This window comes from Oryctolagus cuniculus, chromosome 20, assembly GCF_051225735.1.
Source record: "Oryctolagus cuniculus isolate XC-2025 breed Fujian yellow rabbit chromosome 20, ASM5122573v1, whole genome shotgun sequence".
NCBI classification, from domain to species: Eukaryota; Metazoa; Chordata; class Mammalia; order Lagomorpha; family Leporidae; genus Oryctolagus; species Oryctolagus cuniculus.
In genome coordinates, this window is record NC_142886.1 from 24,331,261 (window position 1) to 24,357,862 (window position 26,602).

The 26,602-nt window shown below is 47.8% G+C and overlaps 2 protein-coding genes across 3 annotated transcripts; one reads left to right on the forward strand and one right to left on the reverse strand.

The window, feature by feature from the left end:
- Positions 1-293: 293 nt before the first annotated feature.
- Positions 294-5,356, forward strand: LOC100343752 (peroxisomal succinyl-coenzyme A thioesterase). Of its 2 annotated transcripts, XM_002719661.6 has the most exons (3): positions 294-812; positions 3,097-3,299; positions 4,327-5,356. In XM_002719661.6, exons 1-3 carry the CDS (start codon positions 356-358, stop codon positions 4,930-4,932), a joined length of 1,266 nt encoding a protein of 421 aa, XP_002719707.2. In that variant the 5' UTR covers positions 294-355; the 3' UTR covers positions 4,933-5,356. The 2 variants fall into 2 exon arrangements, with proteins under 2 accessions (XP_002719707.2, XP_089178461.1); XM_089322335.1 differs by lacking the exon at positions 3,097-3,299 and having other exon boundaries at positions 300-812; positions 4,327-5,173.
- Positions 5,357-20,257: 14,901 nt separating this feature from the next.
- Positions 20,258-22,475, reverse strand: LOC100342993 (acyl-coenzyme A thioesterase 6). The gene is made up of 2 exons (XM_051826020.3): positions 22,150-22,475; positions 20,258-20,905 (listed from the first exon to the last, which is right to left on the reverse strand). Exons 1-2 carry the CDS (start codon positions 22,165-22,167, stop codon positions 20,300-20,302), a joined length of 624 nt encoding a protein of 207 aa, XP_051681980.3. The 5' UTR covers positions 22,168-22,475; the 3' UTR covers positions 20,258-20,299.
- Positions 22,476-26,602: the final 4,127 nt, after the last annotated feature.

Sequence of the window (26,602 nt, forward strand, 5' to 3'; positions counted from 1 at the left end):
GCGCTTTCATCCTCTGGTTCACTCCCCGGAAACCCACAAGAGCCAGTGTTGGGTCATGCTGAAGCCGGGCCTAGGGAACTAACTTGAGTTCCCTCTGTATCCCTCTGAATGCTTTAGCTTCAGGGCTTTCTACCTCGATTTCCACAGGGCCAGGCTGGGTCACTGGATTAGGCATTAACTCTAAGCAGACTCCCTTTGCTCCATCCAGGGAGCTGGAGTATTGGCACCAGCGGCTTGGATAGTGTCCCGGTGCCCAACCAATGGAGTGTGCGAAGGGTGGCACCGAAGGGCGGAGAGGCCAGGCCCTGCCCAGGACTCCCATAAGCAGGGACGCCTCTTCGCGGCCCACGTCGGGATGGCGGCGACGGTGAGCGTGGAGCCCGCGGGCCCCTGCTGCTGGGACGAGCCGGTGCGCATCGCCGTGCGCGGCCTGGCCCCCGAGCAGCCGGTCACGCTGCGCGCGTCCCTGCGCGACGAGAAGGGCGCGCTCTTCCGGGCCCACGCGCGCTACTGCGCCGACGCCGGCGGCCAGCTGGACCTGGCGCGCGCGCCCGCGCTGGGCGGCAGCTTCGCGGGGCTCGAGCCCATGGGGCTCCTCTGGGCCCTGCAGCCCGACAGGCCCTTCTGGCGTCTGACCAAGCGGGACGTGCAGACGCCGCTGGCCGTGGAGCTGGAGGTGCTGGACGGCCACGCCCCGGAGCCCGGGCAGCTCCTGGCCCGCGCGCTGCTGGAGCGCCGCTTCCTGCCGCCGGGGGTGCGGCGCCAGCCGGTGCGCGCGGGCCGGGTGCGCGCCACGCTCTTCCTGCCGCCAGGTGAGCCGGGACCGCTGACGATGCCGGGCTGTACAGGGATCGCGTTTGGTCAGCGCAGCAGGCAGTAACCGTGTCAGAGGCCGCCCAGCAGAAATGGAGGACTCGGAGGTGCTAGGTTTTGTGCTGTGCGTTTTACTCGCACTGTCTCTCTTCCTCTCTGCAATATTCCAATATCAGCAGCCCTGTTAGTCTGCTGATGAAGAAGCACATCCGACCTGCTCTTCATCCTGCCCCACAGATCTCTACAGACGGCAGTCAGCCCGACTGGTCTTTGGGAGAAATTATGACCGTCACGGTGCCCATGGCCACCTCTCTAGAGTCCTGGGCACACGGGGCCTTTCTCCACTTCCTGTGTCCCCTCCACTGCAGATCACACTGAGACTCCCCCACCGGAAGCCATCTCTGGGTTTCTTCTTTGTTGTCTGTCCACGTAGGCATCCGAAGTATCAGTACACAGAAACTCAGAGGTTGATGCAACACAACCTGGAGCTGTGTTTTGTTTTTTTGTTGTTGTTGTTGTTTTTTGTTGTTGTTTTTTGACAGGCAGAGTTAGACAGTGAGAGAGAGAGAGAGTGAGAGAGGCAGAAAGGTCTTCCTTTTCCGTTGGTTCACCCCCCAAATGGCCACTATGCCCAGTGCTGCGCCGATCCGAAGCCAGGAGCCAGGTGCTTCCTCCTGGTTTCCCAAGTGGGTGCAGGGCCCAAGCACTTGGGCCATTCTCCACTGCCTTCACAGGCCACAGCAGAGAGCTGGACTGGAAGAGGAGCAATCTGGACTAGAACCTGCTATGCCAGCGCCCCAGGCGAAGGATTAGCCTAGTGAGTTGCGGCGCCGGCCAACAACCTAGAGCTTTGTTTTGGCATCTTTTTTCTTTCTTTTAAGATTTATTTATGGCCGGCACCGCCGCTCACTAGGCTAATCCTCCGCCTAGTGGCGCCGGCACACCAGGTTCTAGTCCCGGTCGGGGTGCCGGATTCTGTCCCAGTTGCCCCTCTCCCAGGCCAGCTCTCTGCTGTGGCCAGGGAGTGCAGTGGAGGATGGCCCAGGTGCTTGGGCCCTGCACCCCATGGGAGACCAGAAGAAGCACCTGGCTCCTGCCATCGGATCAGCGTGGTGTGCCAGCTTCAGCACGCCGGCCGCGGCGGCCATTGGAGGGTGAACCAACGGCAAAAGGAAGACCTTTCTCTCTGTCTCTCTCTCTCACTGTTCACTCTGCCTGTCAAAAAAAAAAAAAGATTTATTTATATGTTTGAAAGGGAGAGTGACAGAGAGGGAGAGAGAAATAAAGAGAAAGAGAAGAGAGAGAATCTTCCAACCTCAGGTTCACTCCTCAAATGACTGCAGTGGCCAGGGCTGTGCCAGGCAGAACCCAGGAGCATCTTCTGGGTCTCCGAGCTGGGTGCAGGGTCCCAAAGACTTGGGTCATTTTCCACTGCTTCGCGAGGTGCATTCTCAGGGAGCTGGATCTGATGAGGAACAGGGAGGCTGATGCTGTGCACAGTGCCCCCTGCAGCACCGGCATCCAAATGAGTGCCTGGTCAAGTCCCAGCTGCTCCACTTCCAAACCAGGTCCCGGCTAATGTGCCTGGGAAACCAGTTTGGAAGATGGACTGAGTCTCTGGGCACATGCCACCCACGTGGGAGTCCCCAAAGAAGCTCCTGGCTCCTGGCTTCAACCTAGCCCAGCTCCAGCCATTGGGGCCACCTAAGAGTGAACCAGCAGATGGAGGAAATCTCTCTGTCTCTCTCTGTAACTCTGCCTTTCAAATACATAAATAAATTACACACACACACACACACACACATTTTAAGTGGTATAGCCAGGACTCAAACCAGCTCTCTTATGGGTTATTTCATAGGATGCCTGCACTGCAGGCAGTGTCTTAAACTGCTGGGCCTCAATACAGGCCCATGTTCTGGCTTCTTAATCCCATGTCCAGTCTTCAGCAGAGCCCTCAAAACCAATACTGTCTAAAACGTGAAACTCCTTTCACCATATATTTGTTAAGAAGAGGCTTTGTTACTCTCCCTTACATCTAGGAGTCTTACAGCTTGCAGATCATTTGTCATAGAGTCGTATGGAAGCTCAAACCATCAGTGGGACGATGCTCTGTGTTGTAGAGGTTTCTCCCCTATAGAGTCGGTATCCCTTTTCAGAAGTGCCTCGGGGATCTGTTCTCTTTCCTCTCACAGGAACCCACTAAGTAAATTGGGAAGTTGTCTAAATGGAAAGCAGAATCCTCACCTTGTTAATGCCCTCCCTGTACAATACTCCCTCCTCTAGGATCTGGACCCTTCCCAGGGGTCATCGACATCTATGGTGTTGGAGGGGGCCTGGTGGAATACCGAGCTAGCCTGCTGGCTGGCCATGGCTTTGCCACGATGGCGCTAGCTTTTTATGGCTTTGAAGATCTCCCCAAGGAATATGGTGACATACACCTGGACTACTTTGAAGAAGCCCTGTGCTACATGATTGAACACCCTCAGGTTCTCCTTATGCCCTTTATGTAATCAACCTCTAGAACTAGCTTCCTGGACTCTGTCACTGGTGCCAGGTGCTGCTCTGTTTGATCACAGATTTCTGTGGGAGACTAATTTGGGCCTTAGGCGCCTCTTGTGTCCACTCTCTGTCAGAGGCACCTAATTAATCAGGAATTCCACGTGAGAGTTTCTTACTAGTATTTAAGTTCGTTTTGTAATTCAAGTTGAGCTTCTCAGTATTTTTGCATGCTTGATATTTCATCTTTGATTTTCTGACATCAGAGTATGTCCTCCCTCCTATTTTAATCAGACTTGCCTACCACTTAGAGAGACCAAGCATTACTTAATTGAACTCTGAAATCTTGCTTACCTTCTATGATCATTTGGCAATGTATTTATGGGGTCTGAGTTTGGATCCACATAGTTAGATACACAGCCACATTTTTTAGAAGATGTATTTATTTATTGGAAAGGCAGAGCGATGGGGCAAGTGGGAATACAGAGAGACAGAGAGAGATCTTCCATCTGCTAGTTCACACCCCAAATGGCTACAACAGTCAGGTTTGGGACAGGCAGAAGCTAGAAGCCAGGAGCCAGAATCCTGGTCTCCTGGTGGGTGGCGGAGGCTAAGTACTAAGTACATATGCTCCATTGCCTTCCCAGGTGCATTAACAGGGAGCTGGATTGGAAGCAGAACTTAACCTGTGGCATGACAATGGCAGACTCACAGCCTATTTAAGCCTTGGATGGGGCCTCCTTCAAAGAGATTCTGTACATGACAAACCTCATGCTTCAGCCCTCTCTAAAAAATGATTCTCTGGGTCATTTATGACCAGTTTCTAAATTTGCCAGTGAGATTCAAATTTGTTTTCCACGTATTCAGCCAGGTACTTCGTACAAAGAAAGAGACACCCTATGAGCTGAGGTTGTAGGTAATTCACAGATTAAAGCCAGGAGCATCTCTGCTTACATTTATAAAGATGGTTTTGTATCGTCTAGATTCTCTTAACTCTTCTCACTTATTTTCTTCCAGGTAAAGGGTCCCAGCGTTGGACTTCTGGGCATTTCTCTAGGAGCTGATATTTGTCTCTCAATGGCCTCTTTCTTGAAGAATATCTCAGCCACCGTTTCCATCAATGGATCTGGGTTCAGTGGAAACAGAACCATACGCTACCAGCAGACTAGCATCCCGCCATTGGGCCACGACCTAAGGAGGAGCAAGGTAGCTTTCTCAGGCCTCCTGGACATTGTGGATATCCGGAATGACGTTGTAGGATGGTGTGAGAACCCCAGCATGATCCCAGTAGAGAGGGCCCAGGGGCCCCTCCTCTGCATTGTTGGTCAGGATGACCATAACTGGAGGAGTGAGTTATATGCCCAAATAATTTCTGAGCGATTGCAGGCACGGGGAAAGGACAGCCCCCAGGTCATGTCTTACCCTGGCACTGGGCACTACATTGAGCCGCCCTACTTCCCAGTGTGCCTGGCTTCCCTGCACAAATTACCCAACAAACCGGTCCTCTGGGGTGGGGAACCCAGGGCTCATTCTCATGCCCAGGTAGATGCTTGGAAGCAAATTCTGGCCTTCTTTGGCAAACACCTGGGAGGTGCCCAGAAGAGACTTCCCCCTAAATTGTGATGCATTTGTCTGCTGTTGCCTTGAGAGATTCAAGGTCAGTTCTAGCATTCAGTAGCCTTAGATGGATCACTTGTCAACTGGATGACATTAAATTCATGTCTGTAATAGTGTATTCTTTACTGAGTAAGATTTGTTTGCCATTACAATATTTTACCTATACAATGTGCTTGTAGAAGATTCCAAGGTACACAACATGAAATAATAAAAAGGATCCCCACTGCTAAAATTGCTGGTTCTTCTGGGTTTTCTGAGCTCATGCTTTGACCCTTAGATGAGTGTTATTTTTTATTTATTGATTTATTTTAGAGTCAGCTCCCATCATCTGGCTCACTGCCAGTACTGAGTAGTGGCCAGTACTGAGCTGGGGCCAAAGCCAGGTAGCAGGAATCCACCAGATCTCCCACGTAGGCAGCAGGAACCCAGTTACTTGAGCCCTCACTGCTGCCTCCCAGAATCTGCATTTATCAGGAAGCTGCTCTCAGGAGCAGGCACTGCAATATGGGATGCAAGCATCTTGCCCACTGACCTAAGCTAAACTTCTGCTCCGTAGGTGATCTTTAATATCGGGTGACTTTCTCCAACTGTGAGCAGCCGATCTTGCTATTCAACTGCTGGTAGCAAGGAAGACTCTTTTTTTGGCCCCACATCTACAGAATGGTGTTGATGAAAGGACAGATACCTGACTTTCACATTGTAGAGGTCAGAGAAGATTCGTTTGAGGAGTTAGGAGCAAGTGTCCTTAGAATATTTAAGTCTAACCTTTGTTCTGAGGGTGAATCAATAGCATATGTTTTCCCTCTTCCTGGCACTAAGAATAGACCTTGGAAAATCATAGCAGGATAATCTTAGAGGAATCATTCATACTTTCCTTGATGTCAGGGACACACAGTAGTGTTGGGTATATTACAAGAAAAAGTAGCTTTTATACCAAAACTGGTATAAAGACATCAAGCCAGACATTCCCAGCAAAGCTCTAGGAAAACATAGAGTCCACGTCTCGAAAGAAGTGTGGCAAGATTCTAGAGCGGCATTGGAAGGAGACATGTTACAGTCATTTTAGGAAAGTAGAGTCAGCCTTCTGCCTGTGCATTCCCCCTTCAGTTCACATTCCTCTGACAATAATATAAACCCGCTCTCCCTATAAGGCCTTCCAAAAGTCTCATTACTTTTCCACTACAGATGAGGCCGCTCAGAACAGTTCCTTGGGTGTAGCTCACTATCGTCTTCTAAACCTGAACAACTGTGATTTAAAGAAACCAGTGTTTATCCTCAGGGACACATGTCTATAATACGATGGTGTAATGAAGAGAAGATAGTTCTTACAGCCGTTCCAGTTCACAAACAGGAGCCACCACCATCCCTGCTCCTCGGCAGCTCTGAATCTACCGAGAACTTGCTGCCCTGCCTTCACCAGGGCACGGTTTCCTCTGTGTGAGTTGTTCTCTGTGGCTCTTGGTTCTGCCTTAGAAGTTGAAACCTTTATTTCCATAAGGAAGTGGGACTGACAACCAGAAAGCCTGCTCAACCTGCTTACTAAGTGGAAAAATTTGGGTGTCCAGAGTCTGTGTTTGTTCTCTCACTCTTCCTCTCTCTATTTGTTGGAAAGCAGAATCATGGTCAACATTTTAGCTGCTGCCTGTGGTGCCAGCATCCCGGATGAGCACCAGTTTATAGTTCAGCTGCTCCACTTCTGATCCCTGCTGATCCCTGCTAATGTCATGGGAAATCAGTAGAAGATGGTCCAAGTCCTTGGTCCTCTGCCACCCATGTGGAGACCCAGAGGGAATTTCTGGCTCCTGGCATAGGCTTGTCCCAGCCCCACCATTGCAGCCATTTGGGGGAGTGAACCAGTAGATGGAAAATCTCTCTCTTTCTCTCTCTGTATTTCCCTCTCTCTTTCTAAATCTGCCTTTCAAGTAAAAAGATGTGTTTATTTTTATTTTTGTATTTTCTTTTTCTTTTTTATTAAAAAAATATGTATTTATCTGAAAGTCAGAGTTACACGGAGAGAGGAGAGAGAGAGGTCTTCCATCCATTGGTTTACTCCCCATATGGCCACAGTGGTCAGAGTTGTGCCGATCCGAAGCCAGGAACCAGGAGCTTCCTCCTGGTTTCCCGTGTGGGTGCAGGGGCCCAAGGACTTCAGTCAGCTTCTACTGCTTTCCCAGGATAGCAGAGAGCTGAATCGGAAGTGGAGCAGCTGGGAGTTAAACTAGTGCCCGTATTGGATTCTGGCACTGCAGGCGGCAGCTTTACCCACTACGCCACAGCATCGGCCCTATCACTGGTTCTTTATGTCCCAGGAACAGCCTGTTCTATGCCAGGCTGGAGCCAGGAACTCTGTCCTGGGTCATCTCTGTGGATGGCAGAAACACAAATACTTGAGCCATCATCTACTGCCTCTCAGCCACCTTAACCAGAGCTGGATTGGAAGTGGGGTACCAGGTACTCAAACCTATCACTCCTGTCTGGGCTGCGGGCATATCAAGTGACACCTTAACACACTGAGCCACAACACCTGCTCCCAAGGTCTCTTCTTGTTTTGTACATGTTCTCCTTTAGTTTGAGCCCGTAGCGCTTGCATTAGAATTCTCTTAAAAACATAATGGTTTTATAAAAATCTTAGTGGCATTTACACCATTAGATATAATGCACTTTTGCAAATATGTTTAGGATTGGAATCTTTCTAGTTTAGGCTCTTTAAAAATGTTCAGGGGGGCCGACGCTGTTGCACAGCAGGTTAATGCCCATATGGGATGCTGGTTCAAGACTAAGCTGCTCCATTTCTGAACCAGCTCTCTGCTATGGTCTGGGAAAGTAGTGGAAGATGGCCCAAGTCCTTGGGTCCCTGTACCCTTGTGGGAGACCCAGAAGAAGCTCCTGGTTCCTGGCTCCTGATCAGCGCAGCTCTGGGCCGTTGTTTCCAATTGGGGAGTGAATCATCAGATGGAAGACCTCTCTCTCTCTCTCTCTCTCTCTCTCTGTATCTCCTCTCTCTCTGTCACTCTGACTTGCAAATATATAAATACATCTTTAAAAAAAAAACATGCGCAGGACAACACCCTTAAGATTCCTAGAAGAGGCTGGCGCTGTGGCACAGTGTGTAAAGCCACCACTTGCAGTGTCAGCATCCAATATGGTCACTGGTTTGAGTCCTGGCTGCTCCACTTCCAATCCAGTTCTTTGCTATGGCCTGGGAAAGCAGTGGAAGATGGCCTGGACAAAGCTCCTGGTTCCTGGCTTCAGATTGGCCCAACTCCAGCCGTTGTGGCCAGCAGATGGAAGACCTCTGTCTCTCTGTCTTCCTCTGCCTCTCTGTAAATCTGCCTTTCAAACAAACAAATTTTTTAAAAAACGATTGCTAGAAAACCTATTATTTAACATTTATGGATGGTTAGGCACACCTTTGAAGCTCATGGATAGCCTTTTGTGTGACTGAAATGCATTATGAACCAGTGCTTTTAATCTTTCTGAGGTCTTTACAAAGGTCTTTACCCACTGCGCCAGAGCACCGGCCCCCCCCAACAAAGGACTTTACAAAGGCTGTTATGGAACTACCAGGAGTCGTCTTCATTCTGAGTCTTTTCATAGAGAATAATTTGCTATCTGAGAGGCTGGAGATAAGGAACTGTTATTGTCAAACTTGTGAAGTCCTGATTCCTTCACATTTAATAGTTCATTCTTTTTTTTTTAACTTTTATTTAATGAATATAGATTTCCAAAGTACAGCTTATGGATTACATTGGCTCCCCCCACCAATGACTTCCCTCCCACCCACAACCCTCCCCTTTCCCACTCCCTCTCCCCTTCCATTCATATCAAGATTCATTTTCAATTTTCTATACATACAGAAGATCAGTTTAATATACATTAAGTAAAGATTTCAACAGTTTGCACCCACATAGAAACACAAAGTGAAAAATACTGTTTGAGTACTCGTTATAGCATTAAATCTCAATGTAGAGCACATTAAGGACAGAGATCCTACATGAGGAGTAAGTGCACAGTGACTCCTGTTGTTGACTTTACAAATTGGCACTCCTGCTTATGGCGTCAGTAATCTCCCTATGCTCCAGTCATGAGTTTCCAAGGCTATGGAAGCCTTTTGAGTTCACCGACTCTGATCGACAAGGTCATAGTCAAAGTGGAAGGTCTCTCTCCCTTCAGAGAAAGGTACCTCCTTCTTTGAAGACCTGAGAAACTGAGATTTTAAAGAGAAACCAGAATGAAATACTGGAAATGCAGAATTCAATACAGCAAATAAAAAATGCAGTGTGAAGTCAGCAATAGATGAGACAAAATAAAGAGTATCAGAACCAGAGGACAAACTTCTGGAAATAATACATCCAGACCAAATAAAAGAAGAAGAAATTAGAAAATTGAAAATCACAGTTGGAGATTTACAAGATTCTAGCACTATCAAATGACCCAGTTTATGGATCCTAAGAATTCCAGAAATTGTGGAAAAAGAGAAAGGATTAGAAGGTCTTCCCAATGAAATAATAATTGTTAAAAGAGATGAAGAAGGGCACTATGTAATGATTAAAGGGTCAATTCAACAGGAAGATATGACCATTATCTTTTACCTGGCTGTTGAAAAGAATTAAGGGTTTTAAAGGGAGATATAGACTCAAATATAGTACTAATGAGAGACTTCAATACCCCACTTTTAGCAACGGACAGATCAACCAGACCAAAAATCAACAAGGAAAAAAACAGAGTCAATTGACACAATACATCAAATAGACTTAGCAGATATCTTCAGAGCCTTCTACCATACAGCCACAGAGTACACATTTTTTTTTCTCCAGTGAATCGAATTTTCTCTAGGACTGACCATACACTAGGCCATAAAGTGAGTCTCAGCAAATTCAAAAAAACTGAAATCATACATGCATCTTGTCAGACCACAATGCAATGAAGCTGCAAATCAACAACTCAAGTATCCCTACATCATATGCAAGCACATAGAGAATGAACAGCATATTTCTGAATGAACAGTGTGTCATAAAAGAAATTAAAAGAGAAATAAAAAAAATTCTGGAAAAAAATGAAGACAACAATGCAAAATACCAAAATCTGTGGGATATAGCAAAAACAGTGTTAAGAGGAAAGTTTATAACAATAGCTGCCTACATAAAGAAACTGGTAGGCACCAAATAAATGAACTATCTATGCACATCAAGGATCAAGAGAAATAACAGCAAACCAAACCCAAAACTAGTAGGAGAGAAGGAATAGTTAAAATCAGAGAAGAAATCAACAAAATTGAAAGCAGAGAAAGCATTTGACAAACACAACACCCTGTCATGATGAAGACTCTAAGCAAATTGGGTTTAGAAGGAACATTCCTCAACACAACAAATTTGCTTTCTAACAAAACCACAACCAGCATCATACTGAATGGGGAAAAGTAAGCATTCCCACTGAGATCTGGTGCCAGACAGGGATGCCCACTCTAAGCACTGCTATTCAATATAGTCCTGGAAGTTTTAGCCAGTGCCATTAGGCAAGAAAAGGATATCAAAGGGATACAACTTGGGAATGAGGAAGTCAAATTATCCTTAACTGCAGATGACATGATTCTATATATAGGGGATTCAAAAGGCTCCTCTAGGAGACTATTGGAACTCATAGAAGAGTTTGGCAAAGTAGCAGGATATAAAATCAATGCACAAAAATCAACAGCCTTTGTGTATACAGACAATGCCATGGCTGAGTAAGAACTTCTAAAATTAATGCCAAACACAATAGCTACAAAAAAATCAAATACCTTGGAATAAATTTAACCAAGGATGTCAAAGATCTCTACAATGAGCATTACAAAACATTAAAGAAATAGAAGAAGATACAAAAAATGGAAATATCTTCCATGTTCATGAATTGGAAGAATCAATATCATCAAAATGTACATTCTTCTGAAAGCAATTTACAGACTCAATGTGATACCAATCCAAATACCAAAGACATTCTTCTCAGATCTAGGAAATATGGTGCTGAAATTCATGTGGAGGCACAGGAGAGCTTGAATAGTTAAAGCAATCTTGTACAACAAAAACAAAGCCAGAGGCATCACAATACCAGGTTTCAAGACATGCTACAAGGCAGTTATAATCCCATGGCATGTCAATGACGCTCCAGATCTTCTTGAAGTGTCTTGATTTTATTGCAAACAATGCCGGATTTGTTAGCATAAAAACAACATTTTTCCTGTAAAGCCAAACAAATACCTCCCCGTTCAGCAGTAAGCAAGTCTAAGCCTCGACGATTTTGTAAAACCACTTCCGCTAGGGAGTCAATTTGATCTTGAAGGTCCTTGCGCCATCTTCACTCCGCAGCGTCGACCGATGCTAATGATTTCAGGTGGGCGGTTCCAAGCCAGTCGCACAATCACTTGGATCCAAGTTTTCCTCCTGGAAGGCAGCGTTCCTCCAATCTTACAGGCACTCGAACCCCAAGGGCCGGGCTCAAGCCCCACGTTGGGCGCCAGTTGTCCCGTCCCGCAGGTCCCGCAGGACAGCAACTGGGGCCAAGCACCTTGCAGCTGCAATGCTTGTGCAGGTAGGGGAACGGTCATAAAGTCTTAAGACACAGGGTGGCGTTATCAGTACTTCCCGGCCCGGGCTGCTTAGCTCTACTTCAGTAGTTTTCCACTAAGAGGCCACATGTCGCACGGTCCCCGACAAGAAAGAAAGCGTGGCTGGAAGGCAGAATCGGGGACACTGAAAGGAGGGAGGGCACCAGGATTTGCGGATGCAGCCAAAGCAGCACTGAGATGAAAATTCATAGCCACTGAATGCTTACAGTAGAAATTAAGGAACACCTGTAATCATACCCCACGGAGACAACGACTCTCGCAATTGCTTGACATGTTTCCTCCAGCGTCTTTTCTGGGCTCATCCAAGCACCAGGAATCAGCCACATGGATGTCCATCTAGGCCAGGAAACCTAGAGCACATGGCTCAAAGGCCATGCGCCCTGGAGGCGCGGGGCTACCTCAAGCCCCTTCCTAGCAAGAGGCCAGGGAAAAAGAGCAGCAATAGTTTGTTCTTTAGCTCACCTCTTCCTGTGTTTCATTACAAGGCAAGCAGAGCCAAGTTTCTTTAGGTATTCTAGGAAGTCATGTTAACTAGGTCATGAATTCATTAAGCATGTTTTATAATTTTCACGTTACTGCACAAATCAGTTTCAGTTCTAACTTCCAATAGGTTTCTCTCGCTATCCTTCGCGCCCTCGGTGATCGCCTCCTTTGGGCCCTTAGGTTTTTACTAACAGTCTCTCTGTGGCCTTTCCCACTTCCGCTTGCCACCTGGCCCTAACACCAGCTGTGATTCCTGTGCGTATGGATTTCTCCACAGGCTTCTTGGGCTTCCTCCCAGCATGGTGTCTGGATTTTGAGAAGCCAAGAGAATAAGGCATAAATACAAGGCATTTTCATGACCTAGCTTTGAAAACCACATACCATCACTTCCTTGAACACTATTGGTTGGGGCAGACACAAAGACCTGTTGGGGTTCAGCAAAAGTGGATGTGGACTTTATCTCTTGGTAGGGGAATGGCAAGGTTCTCGATGAGCGTGTGGAATGGGAATTACTTTTGCGATCGTTTTTGGAAAACACAGTCTGTCCACAGAGTTGTTTGTTGAGTAGTAATAGGCAACAAGACACTGTTGAAGTGAAAACAAGATACAAATTTTACCCATAGCCGCAGGAGACAGTCAGCCTTCACATTGAGTTCCATAACATGATTGTATAACATTGACAAAGACCAATACGATTTAACAATTACTCCTGGGGTCAGCGCTCTGGCATAGCAGGTAAAGCCGCCTCCTGCAGTGCTGGCATCCCATATGGGCATCCTCTGAGTACTGGCTGCTCCACTTCCAATCCAGCTCTCTGCTGCGGCTTTGGAAGGCAGTGGAGGGTGGCCCAGGGCCTTGGGCCCCTGCGCCCATGTGGGAGACCCAGAGGAAGCTTCTGGCTCCTGGTTTTGGTTCAGAGCAGCTCTGGCCGTTGCGGCCAATTGGGTGTGAATGGAGGACCTCTCTCACACACACGTGCCATCTCTCTCTCTCTCTCTTTCTCTCTCTCACCCTCCTTCCCTTCCCTCCCACCCTCCTACCATCCCTCCCTCTATCCCTCCCTCCATCCCTCCATCCCTCCTTCCTCCCTCTCTCCCTCTCTTCCTGTCCTCTCTCTGTATAACTTTTTCAAGTAAATAAATAAATCTGGAAAAAAACAAAAAACCACTTACTCTTCAACCATTCATAATGACAGCCGGGGCTGTTGCTGTGGCATAGCAGGTAAAGCTGCCACCTGTAGTGCCGAGATCCCACATGGGTTCTGGTTCGAGTCTCAGCTACCCCACTTCCAATTCATCTCTCTGCTATGGCCTGGGAAAACAGTGGAAGATGGCCCAAGTCCTTGGGCCCATACTCCCATGTGGAGACCCAGAGGAAGCTCCGGGCTTCTGATCGACACAGCTCTGGCCATTGCAGCCAATTAGGGAAGTGAACCACAGATGGAAGAACTCTCTCGCTCTCGCTCTCGCTCTCGCTCTCTGCCTCTCCTTCTCTCTCTGTGTAACTCCGACTTTCAAATAAATAAATAAATCTTTTTTTTTTTTTTAAAAAAAAGAGGTCATATATTGAAGTCCTGCCCCTCACTGCTATTTAGAGATAGGGCCCATTATGGATTGACAGGACTTGCTCCCCAAACTCGTGCAGATATTTAAGCTCTGAAATCTTATGTTAACATTGATGAATTAAGGGTGGAGACTTGATTCAGTGATGTGGCTGAGGGGGGCCTTGTGGGAGTTTCCCCAACTTTGAGGGCTTCCCTTAGAAGGTAGTTCTCCAGAGAGAGGCCTGGATGTTGTTGTTGTGGTTTTAATTAATTTATCTGTAAGGCAGAATGGCTGGAGAGGGAGAGGGAGGGAGATGTTCCATCCTCTGGTTCACTCGCCAAATGGCTGGGTCTGAGCCAGGCCAAAACCATTCTGGTTTCCCATGTAAATGGCAGAGGCCCAAGCACTTGGCCCTTCATCCACTGCCGTCCCAGGCACATTAGCGGGGAGCTGCGTTGGAGGTGAAGCAGCTGGCTCTGAAATCGGTCCTCTGACATGGGAGCCAGCGCAGCGAGTGGGGCTTAACCTGCTGAACCACAGTGCCGGCCGAGGCCTGGTTATTGAGGCCGAGTTTGGCCTGTCTTGCTCTGCATCCTGGCCTGCCCTGTGACCATCCCTCCACACCACCCTCCGTTGCCAGCTGCCACCAGGTCCTGCACGTGAACTTCCTACCTGGAAGCCAGAAAACCTTCTCCTTCCCAAGAAGCTCCTCTCAGGCATTTTACAGTCATGAAAAGGTGACTGATACAGGGTCTCAAGAGCTGGCGTTGTGCTGTGGTGGCTTAAGCTGCCACTTGATTCCCGGCTGCTCCACTTCCAATCCAGCGCTTGGCTGATTTGCCTGGGAAAGCAGCAAAAAGGCCCAAGTGCTTAGGCCCCTGTGCCCAAGTGGGAGACCCTGAAGAAAGTCCTGGCTTCGGCCTGGCACAGCCCCAGCCATGGCGGCCATGTGGGGAGTGAGCCAGCAGATGGGACGTTCTCTCTCTCCCTTTCAGGTAAATAAAAGTAGGGGTAGGCCCATAATCCAAAGGACGGGTGTTCTTATAAGCAGAGTAAGAGAGGCCAGGAGCACCAACACAGAGAAGGCTTTATGGAGAAACCATGGAAAGCAACTCTGCCATCACGTGGCATGCCAGCTTCCAGAACTGTGAGAAAATAAATTTCTGTTGTTTAGGCCACTCCATCTGTGGTATTTTAGTACAGCAGCCTGAGCAAGCTCACACGGTGCTCATTTTGCTTGTCTATTTTCTGATTGTTATATAGTGTGAATGTTTTAATTTGTGAAATAAAAAATTTTGTTTTGACGAAGTTGGATAACTTATCACATTTTAAAAAATAAGAACTAGTAAGATGTTTATTAAAGAAACTGAAATGTATAGTCATAATTTTATTCTTTTTTTTTTGAAGATTTATTTATTTGTTTGAATCACAGAGCTACAGAGAGGCAGAGAGAGAGAGACAGCAAGCGTCTATCCCCTGGTTTAATCCCCAACCTGCCACAACTGCCAGAACTGCACCCATCCGAAGCCAGGAGCCAGGACTTTCTTCCAGGTCTCCCACACCTAGCAGGGTGCCAAGGATTTGGGTCATCTTCTACTGATTTCCCATGCCACAGCTGAGAGCTGGATAGGAAGTGGAGCAGCCGGGACTCAAACTAGCGCCCACATGGGATGCCAGAGCTTCAAGCCAGGGCATTAACTCGCTGAGCCACAGCACCAGCCTCATTGAAGTGGTTTTTCATCACGCCCTTTGGCTTTTGCCAGAGGCAAGGATCTTCTGAGTGGGCCACCTGGAGGCCTCAAACCCAGGAAGTCGAGCCTTGAGTCCTGTGGCAGGCCAGCTCCAGCCTCCCGCGGCTGTCTGCCTCCTAGTGGATAGCCAGTGGGTGAGGTGGCCAGGGTTGCTGTCGCTGGCGAATCACCCACTTCCCCCAGACCTAGCTTGGCCTGACAGACCAAGTTGCAGGCATTTTGCAGGACCATGCAGTTGCCTGCACTGGCCACCAGGGGATACTATTCCCTAAACCTGCTTCAAGGAAGCCATGGCTGCTGCTGGCTCCAACCAAATTAGCTTCCTCCCTTAAAATAATCTTTGCCCCAGATGAAGAAAGACTGTCAAGGTCAAAATTTCAGCATTTCAGATGAGACATTGAATTGAACTGCAAAATGGTAGGAAGGAGGACAGAAGCTAGTGGAGAGAGAATCTCCTGATTTGAATGTCATAAAGGTCTAAAACCAGCTGAGTTGGGACAGTGGGGACCAGGGGAAGATGGAGCACGGATTTTGCTTTTTCACAGAGAAAGTGGAACTAAAGTGAATACCACGGGGAGATAAGTGCTGTTTTCTGTGGCCAAACACAAGTATTAGCAACGTATATTTTAGGATGCAGAAAAATCTTACCGTATATGGCATTGATGATTTTTTTTTAATATTTGTTTATTTGAAAGGCAGAGTTACGGAGAGGCAGAGAGAGAGAGAGAGGCAGGCGTCGGTCTTCAATCCGCTGGTTGACTCCCCAAATGGTCACAATGGTCAGAGCTGCGCCAATCCTGAGCCAGGAGCCAGGAGCCAGGAGCTTCTTCTGTGTCTCCCACACAGGTGCAAGGCCCCAAGCACTTGGGCCATCTTTCACTGCTTTCCCATAGCAAAGAATGCTGGATCAGAAGCAGAACAGATGGGACTTGAACTGGTGTCCATATGGGATGCCAGCACTACAGGTTTTGGCTCTACCTGCTATACCAAAGTGCTGTCCCTGGCATTAATGCTTTTTTTGAGAGAAGGCACTGAACCCATAAAGCCATGTCTTTCAATTCATGTATATATTTTTTTCCAATGCACACAAAACAGTTCTAGAAGGGTACACTTGCTATTGGAAATAGAAACTATCCTTTGGAGAAGACTGGGATTGGGAACTGAGTGAAGAATATATTTACATATGTAATTTTAAATGTAGAATTCTATTAAATTACAATTCCATTAAGCTACTTGTTAAGAAAGAGAAATGTAAATATATATCTTGAGAATAGGGACAATTGTACTTTCAAATGTCCTAATAACCATATATAAAATCATAATTGTCATGTGTTCTGATTTCTGAATCTAATACATTTGCTAATGACCCCTTGACCAGGAGTTTCTGGTTTAGAGCCATGTGACAACCCCATTTCCTTTAAAAGTAAAGTCCTTCTCTCTTTGGCTGACTCCCAGTTTTAGAAAAAACAACTTAAGGGACCGGCGCTATGGTGCAGCAGGTTAAAACCCTGGCCTGAAGTGCTGGCATCCCATATGGGCGCCGGTTTTAGTCGTGGCTGCTCCTCTTCTGATCCAGCTCTCAGCTATGGCCTGGGATAGCAGTGCAAGATGGCACAAGTACTTGGGGCCCTGCACCTGCATGGGAGACCGGAAGAAGTTCCTGGCTGCAGGCTTCGGATCGGTGCAGCTCTGGCCATTGTGGCCATTGGGGAGTGAACCAGAGGATGGAAGACCTCTCGCTCTCTCTCTGACTCTACCTCTCTCTATAACTCTTTCAAATAAATAAAATAAATCTTAAAAAAAAAACTCAAGTAATTTTGACTTGTCCCTAATTCATTATTGCACGAGTCATGATAAAATTTGGGGCATATCTTAATGTTAACACCAGAAAAAAATGCAATGCTTTCGACAAGATTTTGCCTTCCCAGGATTCAAAGGTTATTTACAATGAGTGTATAAAGGAGCTTAGTTGGGGGGGAGGTGTTGTGATGTCATGAGTTAAGTTGCTGCTTGGGAAGCCCCATCCCATATTAGAATGTCTGGTTCTAGCCCCAGCTACTCCACACTCCAATCCAACTTCTTGCTAGTGTGCCTGGGAGGCAGAGGATGGAGTACCAAGCACTTAGGCTCTGCCACCCAGGTGGAACCCAAATGGAGTTCCTAACTCCTGGCTTCTGAGTCAGGCCACTGTGGTCATTCGAGGAGTGAACAACAATGCCAGCCCCTATTGTTCTCCTATTTAAAACACTTCCTGGGGCCCGTGCAGTTGCACAGTGGTCTAAGCCTCCGCCTGTGGTAACGGCATCCCATGTGGGCACTGGTTCAAGTCCTGGCTGCTCCTGTTCCAATCTAGCTCTCTGCTATGGTCTGGGAAAGCAGTAAAAGATGGCCCAAGTCCTTGGGCCCCTGTATCCATGTGGGGGATCCGGAAGATACTCCTGGCTCTTGGCTTCAGATTGGCTCAGCTCCAGCTGTTGGGGCCATTTGGGGAGATAACACATGGATGGAAGACCTTGCTCTCTGTCTCTCCCTTTGTCTGTAACTCTACCTCTCAAATCAATCAATCAACAAATAAACATTTCCAATAGAGTTCCTTTCGGGCTTCAACTGACTTGAGCCATAAACTTCAGGGAGAAATATTTATAGCTCTATTTTTAAAAGATCAGTATGTTAAAAAACAGTTACTTATTTCTGGTTGATTTCAAGTCTGAACTCTTGGCTTATGGAGCCTCCATCGTGTGGCCCTAGTTGCCCCATAGCCTTCCTGTACACCTTGAGTATTCTGCACTGTTAGAGCATGTCTGCTCAGGCTGGAAGGCAGTAGGCCAAATGGTCAGTGAGAGACGAAACCTTTGGATCAGGACTGACTCAACTCACACCCACCACGCATCGTTCTTAACCCTCTGTGCCTCAGGCTCCTCACCTAGTATAATAACAGCCAATACTTGAAAGTTGAAATATGTTCAGTGCTTTACCTGAACAGCCTCATCAGATCCCAACAGCCCCATAAAGTACTCATGATCCCCTCTTTATAGTTGAGGACCTGGAAGTTCATGAGGTTAATGACATCCCCAGGGTCATAGTGAGTACAGTGATTTATGTCTACTCTAGAGGCCTCCTGGAGGATACCAGCTCCTACATCACCTAATGTTTCTAAGGATAGCAGTCTCTGGGAGAAATTGATTTCTAAGCATTGCGTTTATTGTGTGAATGTTGTAAATTTCATACGACTAATTAGGTTTCCTTCTTTGCATAAACTGCTAGAATGAGTGGGCAACAGAGGTAAGTGTACAGTATAGGACTTCATAATAGACATCAGTAAGTAGCCTAATTTCTGCCTCCATTTTATGGGTATCTTTCCTCATTCTCCCTTATAATTCATACTGCTTTCCATATTTTAGGTAGCTTTGGAACAATCTGAAGTTCTTTTTGAAACAAAAATCCTGGAGAAACCTGGCCATATGTAGTCAACTCTGAGGGGAAAGTGACCAAAAACCTGTAGTCACTGTAGGGAGTTTCTCCACTACTTTACCAGTACGGAAGGAATTGAGGTCCATTGGGCTGGCGCTGTGGCATAGTGGGCAAAGCCTCTGCCTGTAGTGCCAGCATCCCATAGGGGCCCCGGTTCTAGTCCCAGCTGCTCCACTTCCAACCCAGCTCTCTGCTATGGCCTGGGAAAGCAGTAGTAAGATGGTCCAAGTTCTTGGACCCAGCTCCACATGGGAGACTTGGAAGAATCTCCTGGCTCCTGGCTTCAGATCGACATAGCTCTGGCAGATACAGCTAATGGGGAGTGAACCAGTGAATGGATGACACCTCTCTCTCTCTCTCTCTCTGCCTCTCCTTCTCTCTGTGTAACTCTTTCAAATAAATAAATAAATAAATCTATTTTTTAAAAAAAGAACTTGAGGTCCAGGACTATCCTACACTAGTGCTGTAGCATAGAGATGTCTAGACGTCCTCATGCTCGGTTTCTGGGGCCATTTGGGGCTCTCTCTTCTCTCATCCTCCCAGACTCTTTCCTTTAACTTCTTCCTGTGAGCTCCCATCCCAAGGGCCTATTTCTAGAGTATCAGGTCCACCTGCAACGAGTTGAAGCAGAGGTTCCCAGAATTCATATGACAGAAAATTAGATTCTATGCTGAATGACAACACTTGACAGAGTCTTACCAGGTGGTCAAAATTAAGTTACCTCTGAGCAGCCGTTCTTTTCTGCAGTTAAGACTGAATGGGTGTTTGGCTGGATAGATTCACGCTGGTGAAAGAGTTTGTATGTGCCCAGAAAACCACGGGATGTGCCCTGGAATCTGAAGAACTTTCCAGTGCTTAGGGCAGACCCTTTGCTCCAGTCTCTAAAGCCTCTAACACAGCCCAGTACACTGAAGGGGGTTAAGGCAAACCTGGCTCAGGCCTCCTCCACAGTGAAGTAGGAAGAGCAGAAGAGCTGGAAGGCAGTCTGTTCTGCCAGGGATAACATGACATCCAGAGATGGAGGCCATGGCCCACAGGGCAGTCCCCAAATCTTAGCATCAAGGCGTTCCTCCAGGCAAGTGAATACCATACAGTGACGGGGACTCCAGACAGACGGTGAACAGAAGGAATACATGGTCACATCCAGTGTCCACATCTTCAGACTGGGGTTCAGGGACAGATCTTGAGTAAGCCTTCAGGCAAGAGGAAGGCAGTCTTTCTTAAGGGATGCAACTGGGCAGGTTCCCCCAGCTCAGACACAGTAGGTGAGGGTCCCAGGGGATATGGGATTCTAGAGCAATACAGAAGCTTGGGCCTCAGAACTGGGTAAAGGTCCAGGGACACCAGGGTAGACCCAGCAGGGAGGAAAGGGGCCTTGCAAAGGCTGATAATCCAATAGGACCTGACAAGGAAGCTGAGCTGGTTCGTTTGTTTCAACAGGGCTCCTAGGTACTCCGGAAAATCAACACAAGTTGCAGGAATCAGATTTTTATTAATGGATGTGGTGCATGACTGCAATGTTATATTTTGCTGTGTGTGACAGGTTCTGTACCACTAAGGTGCTTATAGAAGAAACGTTGAATTTGCTGCCAGGCATCCACCTGTGCCCTTGAGTGAGCCCTTGGCTCACCTCCATAGAACACTGCTTTGCCTAACACTGCATGCACAGAGGCTCTACAGAGAGGAAAATAAGGTGGGTCAATACAGTGACCTGCTTCCGGGTATTGTATTATCTGAGGTCTGTCTTTCCCATGGGCTTGTAACCAGACAGAGGCTACCTGAGCATAGAATCCACTCTTCCAGCTTCGATCATCCAGGCCAACAATAAACAGGAAAGGACCCTGGGCCTTCTCCAGTGGAATAAGACTTTGGAGGTTGGGTTCCTCTAGTGGATTGTTCCACATATCCACAGAAATCAGACAGGCTGACTCAGTGATTTTTTGTTTCGCTGGGTCGCTGCCAAGCTCGGGAATGACCATATCCTTGTAATGCAGAGGAACAAGTGTGTTGGCTACGCAGGCATTGATTAGTACAGTAGCTGTGATGCCCTTCAAGAAAGAAGCCATTGAGAGACACAGGTCTCCTCCTTTGGAGAAGCCAAGAAGCCCAACATTAGGGCCTTTCACCTGAGGAAGAGGGAGAGAGAGAGAGAACAAACCTTGAATTCATATATAGAAGACATAAACAGTGACTTTGCATGCTCCAAGTAGCTTTCCCAAATATCATTTGCTTTCCTTTCATAAGCAACAAAGCTCTAATAAGCAAATCAGTTGATTTCTTAGTGCACAGGTCACCCCAATATATATATATGAGAACTACTCCAGAGTACACACAGAGGCCCATATCCCTAAATATTTAAGTCAAATAAAATACATGTTCCTCCTACCTTGTTAAATATACCATCATAACAACATAGTAAGGTTAGGCTCAAATTAGAGTTCTACACCAGAACACAGCATGAGCGCCAGTGCCTGGTCCTGGTCTCTATATTTTGTCCCACCCTCTCTCATCCCACAGCTGGTTCCTTCATGCACCTGGAGGGGCCTTTTACACATCTGTGTGGATGTCCTGGCTTTGAACATGCATGGTGCCTTGAAACAGGAGCAGACTGCATGTAGATGCCAAGGGCTTTGGGGGAGGGGCTTGTATGGGTTCCAGACAGACACATTCCTTTGTGCCTCCAACTCCAAACCCTGCAGGCAAGGGTCCAGCTATAGTGGGGGCCAAATTATAGTCAGCTAAAACAAAGAGTGCAAAGCACAAGAAGCCCCTCTTGCCAGGGGGTAAGGATAACACTGGTAGACTATACTGGTCTGTTATTTTTCCAGGAGCTTATCTCCCCTAAATAAACCAACCTTCACAGTTTAAGACAAGCTAGGCTTTGGCAGCCTAGATTGTTTCGCTAGATCAGTCCCTGGACAAGGTTAGACCATCCTACAGACCTCACAGAACCCCTTATTCCTTAACATTACAATGTCTGGGTCTTGTCAATCTAAATGGTAGTAAAGAGTGTGTATCATTTCATTTGTAAACATCCAAAAATGGCTTAATTTTTTTCTATTACCAATACAGACTTTCTTTGTAAAAAAAAAAAAAAAAAACACAGTACCATTATCACGCTTAACATTTATAAGATTCTTTAATATCCCCACAAACTTCATGCCTATTCAAGAGGTCACCAGTTGTCCCAAGCATGTCTTGTTATAGCCAGATGGGCAGGAATGGAGAGGACAACACAGTCACTTCCGTAGGAGCCTTTGTCTCTCCTGACATATTTCTAGCACCAAAGGTCCTGGTCGGGATTTTGGGTTCTGCCCTGTGTCGGCTCTGCCCCGCTGCCCGCACTGGGTTCGGGTGAGCACCGTCCCACCTGTGGATGCTGCAGCATAAAGTCCACGGCTTCTTCAAAGTACTCCAGGCGCAGGTCATTCACGTTTTTAGGGAGGTCCTCAAATCTGAAGTACGACAGGGCAAGCACAGCAAAACCATGTCCAGCCAGGATCTGGCCCTGTATTCACAAAGGCCACCCTCACTTCCAAACAGATCGAGGATCCCGGGAAAGGCTCCCTCACCTGCAAACACCACAGAGCACAGGGAGCTTTAGGCTCTCAAAAGACATCTTGGCTTCCGATTTGGACAGCCTGCAGACTTGGGAAAAACCAGGGAAGTCAGGCTGCTGGAAAAAGGACCCCTTTTACTTCAGCTTAAAAAAAAAGAAATCCGGGCCGGCGCCGCGGCTCACTAGGCTAATCCTCCGCCTAGCGGCGCCGGCACACCGGGTTCTAGTCCCGGTCGGGGTGCCGGATTCTGTCCCGGTTGCCCCTCTTCCAGGCCAGCCCTCTGCTGTGGCCAGGGAGTGCAGTGGAGGATGGCCCAGGTGCTTGGGCCCTGCACCCGCATGGGAGACCAGGAAAAGCACCTGGCTCCTGGCTCCTGCCATCGGATCAGCGCGGTGCGCCGGCCGCAGCGCGCCGGCCGCGGCGGCCATTGGAGGGTGAACCAACGGCAAAGGAAGACCTTTCTCTCTGTCTCTCTCTCTCACTGTCCACTCTGCCTGTCAAAAAAATAAATAAATAAATAAATAAATAAATAAATAAAAGAAATCCCTCGGGGATAAGAGAAGGGAAGCAAAATGTTTTATTTTGGGATATATTCTCACAAGCAATAATAAAAATAATACAGGGAAACCAAGTTTGAAACAATATGAGAAAAGCCGGTGCCGCGGCTCACTAGGCTAATCCTCCACCTGCGGCGCCGGCACACCGGGTTCTAGTCCCGGTCCGGGCGCCGAATTCTGTCCCGGTTGCCCCTCTTCCAGGCCAGCTCTCTGCTGTGGCCAGGCAGTGCAGTGGATGACGGCCCAAATGCTTGGGCCCTGCACCCCATGGGAGACCAGGATAAGTACCTGGCTCCTGCCATTGGATCACCTGTCAAAAAAAAAAAAAAAAAAAAAAAAAGAAACAATATGAGAAATAGATTTTCCACCGAATTTTCTGTCTCATTTTCCTCACTACAGTGTCTACCTGGGAATGCTCTATAGGGGATTATTAGAATATGTTCCTACCTTCTTCCACTCTGTGCTCCAGCCTCAAAGAATGCCATCCCTAAACGGGCTAGGTTCTCTTTGGCCCCTGAATATCAGTATGGAGTTTTGCCTGGAATACTGCTTTTCCTCCCTCTTTCTACTTTTTTTTTTTTTCCCCACCAGCTTGACCCCTTAGTCTTCAAACCCAAGTTGAGACCTCCCTTCCTGAAAGCCTTCCCAGATACCTCCAAGGCTGAGGTGAGTTGGGCATCTTTTTGCTTGTTCTCACGAGCACCCTGGGCCTGCACCATCCCATCCAATACAGGGTCAATGGGGATTGCCTCATCCTCTAGTAGATAGTAAGTACCGTGGGGGTCACATCTGATTTTGTTAGCTACTGCATCCCAACACTTAGCAATAATTGTCTTTGACTTACTACATTTCTTCCTCCATCTCCAGGACCACCACAGACACCAACATCCATAGATGTTCAAGTTCCTCATATAAAACAAATCATAGTTGCATATGACCTACACAATGCTCTCACTGAGTCTGAGGTCCTCTCCAGATTACTGACAATACCTAATCCAATGTAAATACCATGTGAATAGTTGTTGCCTGGTTAGAGAAGAAGGGGAAAAGGTCTGTACTTGTGCAGTAAAATCACAGTTTTTGGAAAATATATTTTCCATCCATGGTTGGTTGAATGTATGGATGTGGATGGATATGGAGTGTGACTATAACTACTCAGGAAATGACGGAACATTCTGCATTATTTACAAAAGTCTTTGAGAAAACAATAAATTGTAAGTGGGTCGCATAGTAGACACTGAAACAGCTGACACCAGACTGCCTTGACTGGAATATCGGTACTACACTGGGTAGTAATGAGCTTGTTTTTGCTTTCTATGACAGCCTCCAGAAGTTACGTAACACATCAGTGAGTATGAATTGTTGAGTTCCTACTGCACCCTGTGAAAACCTCTAGAAATACAGAGCTAGAGACTGTGTAAGACCCAATTCCAGCCCCAGGAACTCACTGGGTGGTGGGTGGCTACTAGTTAAGTTAAGAACTAACCTGAAGAGCCACACACACGAAGCAGGGTGCCCTGTTCTGGAGAATGGTTACAGAATTCAGCTTCGGGATTCTGTGAACCGTGGGCAACTGTAACACTAGTCAGCAATTTGGTTGCAAGGGGTGGACCAAGGATCTCGTTTCAAGGTCACTCTTACCAAGCTTTTTTTTTTTCTTAGAGATATTTTATGCTTACTTTACCTTTTTTTTTTTTTTTTAAGATTCCACTTATCTTATTTGAAAGAGTTACAGAGAGAGAAGGAGAGGCGCAGAGAGAGAGAGAGAGAGATGTCTTCCATCCACTGGTTCACTCCCCAGATGGCTGCAACAGCCGGAGCTGTGTTGATCTGAAGCCAGGAGCCAGGAGCTTCTTCTGGGTCTCCCATGTGGGTGCAGGGGCCCAAGGACTTGGGCCATCTTCTGCTGCTTTCCCAGGCCATAACAGAGAGCTGGATTGAAAGTGGAGCAGCCAGGACTCGAACCAATGCCCATATGGGATGCCGGCACTGCAGGCGGCAGCTTTACCCACTATGCCACAGCGCCAGCACCTACCTAGTTTTTACTTAGGGTATTTCTCCTTAGCCTGGGGTCTCTACTTCACTTAGGGTTTCTCATTCTCAGCACCATAGACATTTTGAGCAAGGTAGTTTGTTGTTCTGGGCCTTGTCCTTTGCTGGGTGGGATGTTTAGCTGCATCTCCCTGCTCCTCCTGCTGGATCCAGTGGCTTCTCTGCCTTCAGATGTGACCTTCAAAACTGGCTCCAGATATTGCCAGATCTCACTCAGGGGAGAGGCAGACTCACCCCACGTGGAGGAGCCCCATACGGGGAGTTTTAACCTGTGTGTGTTTCAGTGATTATGGGGCACTGCCTCTACAGCAGGTTTCAGCCTCTTTGTCGGTGTGAAGTAAAAGCACTCCTAAAATAAATAAATTAAAAAATATTAAAGAGTAAACCAGCCTTGCACACGGGCCACAGGCACTGCCTATAGCGGTATTCAAAACACAGCCAAGGCCAGCACGCAGAGGCTCCCGACAGAGCTGAAGGCGCTCCAGCACACAATTGAGGGAGTGCCAGTCCCTCAGTGCCATGAACTTCAGAGGAGAAACTCCCATCCCGAATCCGCGACGGACTCCGGCTGGACTGGTTCTCCTGGGGGATATCAAGTTGGGGGTGTACGGAGGATAGTTTTCCAGGTGACCTTGGACTGACTCCCTTTTCACTTGGGTTCTCAGGAACACCTCTTGCACACGGTGGGAATGTAACATGCTCAGACAGGACCGTCTAGGACAGTCTGGGATGTGCTCCAGACCCACTTAGACACGGAGTGTCCTTCAAAGCTTTATCCCAGGAATCACATGACCCCAAGGTCTCCATTGTCTGGGCGTCACCGTGTGCCCTTCTCCTCTCTACCCTACCTGGTGCTCAGACAGTCTGAGCTGCAGGGCTGAGACAGACCCTGGCAACACACGGGAGGGCAAGGGAAGTGTGAGGTCAAGGGATCTGAACTCCCTGCTCCTCCCACACAGCACAGCTCGCCTGCCCGCCCCCAAGAAGACCACAGCCCCTGCCAGTCATCTTCCCTTGAAGCCCTCAGGCCCAGGGTTGCACAACAAACCTGGGTTGTTTTGTGCTTAACCTTGCCCAGGCCCTTGTAAGAACTTTCTTCATGAAATGCTCCTCAAGGCCGGCGCCACGGCTCACTAGGCTAATCCTCCGCCTGCGGCGCTGGCACCCCGGGTTCTAGTCCCATTCGGGGTGCCGGATTCTGTCCCGGTTGCTCCTCTTCCAGGCCAGCTCTCTGCTGTGGCCCGGGAGTGCAGTGGAGGATGGCCCAAGTGCTTGGGTCCTGCACCCACATGGGAGACCAGGATAAGTACCTGGCTCCTGCCATCAGATCAGCGCGGTGTGCCAGCCGCAGTGGCCGTTGAGGGGTGAACCAACAGCAAAGGAAGACCTTTCTCTCTGTCTCTCTCTCTCACTGTTCACTCTATCAAAAAAAAAAAAAAAAGAAATGCTCCTCAACTTGCCCAGGCCGAGTGTGTCACATCCTGCCAGACCAACACAACCTCCAACTGACACCGCCAGTGAGTACTGGGTGTTGAGATCAAAACACTTTTCTAGTAGGTACTTACGCCCAGGTCCATCAGCACAGCTTTACATGAGCCCATTTAAGGGCCCACTAAGCCTGTCCAGATGAGGAAACCAGACTCAGAGGCTTAGT